The sequence below is a fragment of the Colletotrichum jinshuiense genome, chromosome 4 (genome assembly GCF_051148585.1).
Source record: "Colletotrichum jinshuiense chromosome 4, complete sequence".
Classification (NCBI taxonomy): Eukaryota; Fungi; Ascomycota; class Sordariomycetes; order Glomerellales; family Glomerellaceae; genus Colletotrichum; species Colletotrichum jinshuiense.
In genome coordinates this window covers 5655216-5661215 of record NC_139311.1, presented here as the reverse complement: position 1 = coordinate 5661215, position 6000 = coordinate 5655216, and the positions used below count along the sequence as shown (strand labels likewise).

General features: G+C 45.2%; 1 protein-coding gene across 1 annotated transcript; it reads right to left on the bottom strand.

The window, feature by feature from the left end:
• Positions 1-1655: 1655 nt before the first annotated feature.
• On the bottom strand, positions 1656-3746 carry EsH8_IV_001446 (FAD binding domain-containing protein; the record flags this gene model as incomplete). The annotated part of the gene is made up of 6 exons (XM_083266336.1): positions 1656-1661; positions 1724-2379; positions 2426-2746; positions 2806-3228; positions 3312-3375; positions 3432-3746. The coding sequence occupies 6 exons, from the start codon at positions 3744-3746 to the stop codon at positions 1656-1658; spliced, it is 1785 nt and encodes a 594-aa protein (XP_083125231.1).
• Positions 3747-6000: the final 2254 nt, after the last annotated feature.

Genomic DNA, 6000 nt, shown 5'->3' with positions numbered 1-6000 from the left:
ACCCTAACCCTAACCCTAACCCTAACCCAACCCTAACCCTAACCCTAACCCTAACCCTAACCCTAACCCTAACCCTAACCCTAACCCTAACCCTAACCCTAACCCTAACCCTAACCCTAACCCTAACCCTAACCCTAACCCTAACCCTAACTCTCCTGCGCTCACTTATAGTGTGATTGAAGATGACGCGCGCCATTCTCTTGGCGCGTGATGAGTCCGCGCTGGGGGTGGTGTCGTAGATGACCAGGCCGAAAGGGGGCCGTTCAGCGGTGACGTCAAGGTGCTGAGTGCTTTCCAGGACAGAGTATGCTGCGAATGTAGGCGCGCCGTCGTGGCTGGGCGCAGATCGGATGATCGTCACTTGTTTCGGGGCTCTGCTGGCTAGTTGCAAACGGGGAAGCCTAGGTGCCTGGCTTTCTTGCTGTTCTTCTTCCTCCTCATTGTCATGTCCCTCTGGAGTTTGCGGGTGCTCCTCAACGATGCCTAGACGTTTGCAGGCGAAACACATGTGAAGACTTTATGTAATGATAATTTTACGTGATAGTGGTGGCGATTTAGGGTTGTCACGTTAGAACTGTTGAAGACTTTACAGTGCAAGTGATGGGATAATCTTGTTTGTATTTTGTAAATTCTTAATCTATCGCTATTCTTATACCCAGCCGCTATAGAATAGTGGGTTAAGAACTACGGCTGTATATACCGTATATATAAGTACCCCTTTATGTGTATATTGAATCCAACATCCCTACTAATTAACCATTCAGCTTAACTTGCTATAATTCCTATTCCCTATCACCCTTATTAAACCACCACGTCTATAGTAGAAGTTTTAGTGCTGGTCTTAATATAAAACGCTTGCTCAAGCGTGCTGCACCACTCGCAATACAATATTTGTAATTTAGCTAGAGTTTGGTGCTGTAGTGCATTTGTCATTAAGACTAAGAACGGGATAAAACGCTTACAACTCTTCAGCTAAATAACTCTATGCTTACAATTTAACACTCTCCCACCTTTTAAAGATCAGCCTTTCTACATACCGACTTGTCTTTAGTGAAGTGGAATAGTAGGGATGAATGGGGCGCAAAACACTACAACGCACCTAGCAACTACTATACACCCTAGATTCCACCTACTATAGAGTGACTTCCTGTCTGTAGAGCAACAGAAGCGTCAATTATCTGTTAGAGATGGGTCTTATCAGGCCTATTCTAAACAGACAATTACGCTTTCTAGACTATATAGAGAGGGTTAAGAGTTTGCCTTGTTGCTTAGTAGTCACCTCCACTACAGTTGTATATATATGCAAGTGAATTTATAGAAGATCTCTAGATTATATAAAGAAGGGAGTATTAATATAATAGTGTCTACTGATGTCTAATTAGGCTTAATCTGCTCTAATTAGGCCTAAATACCTTCTGATGACTAAGGAAAAGACAGGATGGTAATGCAATTAGAGATAAAGTGGCCCTGCTGTCTATATGTCTGCATGGGCGGCGTGGGTTGAACCCCGCCCCATTCCAATAGGAAGTTTAATTAACTCCTTAAACAAACTGCACTCTACTATATATAATGTTCCTCGTCAAATCAAAACTGAGGCTATCAGCTTTATCATCTCTGTGACATCTTCTAACTCGCCGATATACATAACATGCCTATCAGGCCTAACAAGTACAAGGCATCCTCTGTCTCGATCGATACCATACTTGGTATACGCTTCACTTACAACCCAGGTCTTCGTTTCATTGTTGTCTACAAACACAAAGTTTGATGGATCGCGGTTCTTGAAGAGTGACTGGGGTAAATCGGTAATTTCGACATCATCTCTGCTCGCGGTGTGCACGACAAGGATTTGAAATACCTCTTGAAGCGTGATAGCACGCCTGTCGAGATGTCGGAGGAAAGCTTCTGGGAGCTCGAGCACCTGGCTAAGCTGCTTCACACGGCGTAGCTGCTCTGGCTTCGATATGTTACCCGCGAAGATAACGATCCGATATCGGCCGTCGCTGGGAAAACACTTTGCAAAATCAACCTGGTTTCCGCTCGCGTGATTTTCCACGGGCTGCGCAGTCAGGCGCCTGCCCACACGAATGCCGGGCGCCAGGTGTTGCTTGGAAACAATTGTCCCACCTTCGTTCGCAACGAGTAATCCAGTTTCATACTCAATTGCCGTAGTACTTGAAAAGGAGAGGTTGGCCTGAAGTTCTTCACGGGCTCCTTTGAGCGAGAAATTGCCTGTTATCTGCATCTCTGCTGACAGAGCTTTGTCGAAGGCGATGAGCTGATCAGTTGTTAACCCCCGCTCTTCATCGTACGTCTTGAGGATAGAAAGTGGAGAAATCCCCTGGACAACATGGGCAATTTTCCAGCCGAGGTTATAGGCTAAGACTGTTAGCTAAAAGTATAGTAGTCTTCGTGTAGTATTTACCGTCTTGCATGCTGAAGTTCATGCCAATCCCCGCTCTAGGTGAGTGGACGTGCAGCGCGTCGCCGGCGAGGAATACACGAGAGTACTTTGAAGGAGAGCTAGACACCCGGCGCCGGGTACCAAATACCCCAACCCAATCGACGCGAGTGACGTGCAGCTCATAAGGGGAAATGATTTCCTTGATTGACTTGATGATGGCTTCTGGGGTTGCTTCCGATCTATTAGCCACGGGGGCTGCCAGGCGTAGCAACCCATCCTCCCTTGGTACGAATCCCGCTCCACGCCCGTCCTTAATGATGTATGACTGAACATGGATATCAGCTTATAAAACTTGTCAGCTTAGATCCAAGGTATATAGGGCGAGAAAAGGGTCGCATTACGAAAATTTGAAGTCGCAACGCAGTCCAAAATCCCTCCAATCGACTCATCAGCTTGGTCATCCTCGTCACCAACAAAGTCGAAGCCCAAGGCATTGCGAGTCCAGCTTCGGCTTCCATCAGTTCCAATCACGAACTTGGCGTTGATAACTTCAGTAGTCCCTTCCTTCCCAGTATGCGTCCGCTTCATGTATGGCTCATCTGCTGGATTATAGTTGAAATCACCGGGCTGCGGTATAGTCTCCTCATTAGAAGAGGCAGCCAATTCTTCGTCCGTGAGATGTTTCACCGTCAACTTGATAGCATGGGCTTGAGGATCTTGGACTATTGAATCGTCAATATCAATAGCTACCGCCGCTACTCCCCGTTCAACTTCGAGCTTGTTGAAGGCTTTCATGCCGTCAAGCAAAGCACGCTCGGTGTTGCCTACATTGAGTTAGAGATCATACTGTATTCGGTAAGTCGCTTGTAGATCAAACCTTGGCTAGTGTGAACCAAACGATACTGACCGAGTCCAGGATGCCATTTTGGGAATCGAGCGACTCGCTTAACGGACCCGTCCCTGTCACCCACCTATACACATATAATCAGAATTAGATAAGTATCTCACTGAGGGCATCTTTACATACCCAAAATGTCGACTCTACGGCTGGAGCAGCTTTCTTATAGAGTTCATCTAAAATGTCAAACGAGTCAAAGATGTCCAGTGTTCCCGTTTGCATTCCATCGGCATGGCCTCGGAACACCTTTGTGGCGCGGATATCGATAATGCGTGCTTTCACACCACACCGTGCCATCCACAAGCCGGCCATAAGACTAAAATAAATAAAAAGGTCAGAAAACAAGCCAGTAGGGAAAAGGATTTCTTGTGAGAAGTAGACTCGCCCTGACGGCCCAGCACCAATGATGACAACATCAGTAGTCGACTTGGATGGTTCCTCCATGATGTGGACAAAAGATATGTCGCCGAGAAATTATCAAGAGAGTTGATTTTATACCAACGCGTCAGTTGCATTGAGTGGTCTTCCTCAGAAGTGTTGTGTTATTTTTACCACCTTGAACAGGGAACTGCTTTGTCTTAAGTATCAGTCTTCGATATGTCATGAGCTGACCCCTTTAACTCTCACGGAGAGATTAAACCACATGTGCCACGCTAGGTGTCAAGAATGACAAGTGTTCACAGAGGCAACTGCAAGCAGTCTATCAGCCTCGTCATGCTTGGTCATAAATTATTTACACCGCTGTCAGACGCGCTCGGTATATTATTTCCAAGATTGCGCCCTCGGGCTCTATAGTACATCCGACGCTAATCCCAATGGAGGCTATTAAGCTACGCATGATACCGATTAGTCAGCGGCGAAAGAGTATCCCATCGAGTACGGATGGACAGCGTTTTTGCCAAGACCTAAAATATCCATTTTTACTCCAAAAAAGCCGATATAGAAGTATTTAATTAGGCAAATACTTCTACATATTCTCAGACATGAAATCTAATTGGTTCTACCCCACCCTTGGCAAAATCGCTGTCCATCCGCACCCGATGGGATATAACGTTGTTTGATGAAACGTATGGAGCCATTTGCAGCAAGTGTTATTAGAGCTGTTAGCCCTGGTTAACGAGGGTTCCCTAAAAGTTCTTAAAACTGTGCCCCATTTTGTTGCTTAGAAATAATTACCTAAATAATACATTTACACGTAATCTTACCCAAAGCCGTCGGTGTCGGAAGTCTTCGCGTGCCCGATTGCGTTAAGACGTCCGAAAATGGCTGTACGAGAGGAGCTATCTACATCTACAGACAACCTTCCCCGCACCATCTGGGGAGGAAATCAAGTGCTAATAGTATAAGATAACTACAACCTCTAATTCACTTTTTATTCTGCATCATCTCCGCCCTGCCAGTCACCATTCAGAATAATATTTATTTTCCAACGTTCTCAAAATGTCTGCTATTCAACCTATTGTTCTTTATTCTCATATCAGAGGCCCTGTTCCATGGAGAGTCGCCATCATACTGGAGGAACTAAACGTTCCTTACAAGAGCAAGTATCTCGAAAGCTCCGAAATGAATTTAGAGCCGTTTAAGTCTCTCAATCCAAACGCTAAAGCTCCTGCTATTGAAGATCCCAATACAGGTATTAGGCTTTTCGAGGTAGGTTATATACGTGATATGTAGATATAATTTCGAATAGGTCTAATTAGAAGAGCAGGCAGGCGCTATTATCCTTTACATTCTCGATACTTACGATACAGCTGGAACGCTGCACTCTCTCTCAGGTCCGGCCAAGTACTTAGAACTGGCCTGGATGCAATTTCAGGCGACCGAACAACATATGTACTATAGCCAACATGCGTGGTTCATGTACAAGCACCCAGAGCATGTCCAGTCTGCCCTTGACCGCTATGAATGGACGATCAAGCGTACCATTCAGATGCTTAATGAGCATCTCAAGAAGACAGGCAAAACATATCTCACTGGCGAAAAGGTCACTTTTGCTGACCTTGTTTTTGTGGTTACCAACGAGATGGTTTTTCAATTACTCCCAGGATACAACCCGTCTGAGGAATTCTCCCATTACGCAAAGTGGAACTCTGCTTTAGTCGAAAGGCCTTCTTATCGAAAGATAGCTGCGGATAGAGCAGCTCTTGGTCAACCACTGGGTGAAGTAGATCAGAAACACATCGAGGCCTATATTTGGAGGAACGATCCAAACCACAAATGGTAATCTCAATCGGTTCTGTTAGCAAGTCGTATCTATAAAACGCATGGATGTATGTAAAAGGACAGATAGCTTTAAGACAATGGGATTTCTTGTTGTGAAATAGTTTAAGTGATTTTACACGGTGGTAATGTTTCTGGAAGTTTCCTAACAATACCTTTGTATTCCGCCAACATCCCTAGCCGTCATTGTAGGCGGAATGCTAGCAGGATACCAGTGTTAGCAGCAACACGATTGAATGATGGCCTTGTAAAGCCTAAAGTGACACAGACTTCATAGAAAACCCATTGTCTACTGATAATTAGTTATCAGTATCACAATCAGACAACTCATCGAGGTGCAAGGAGTAAGAGCCGCGCTCATTGGCAGTTTTGTTTCTCGAGCTTTGACATGCTGCAGACTGTTGTTAGATAGGCAATAGGGGTTGGGTATAGGGGCCCTTGTTTCACATATCCGGTCAAAAAGACAGGATCTCGAGAA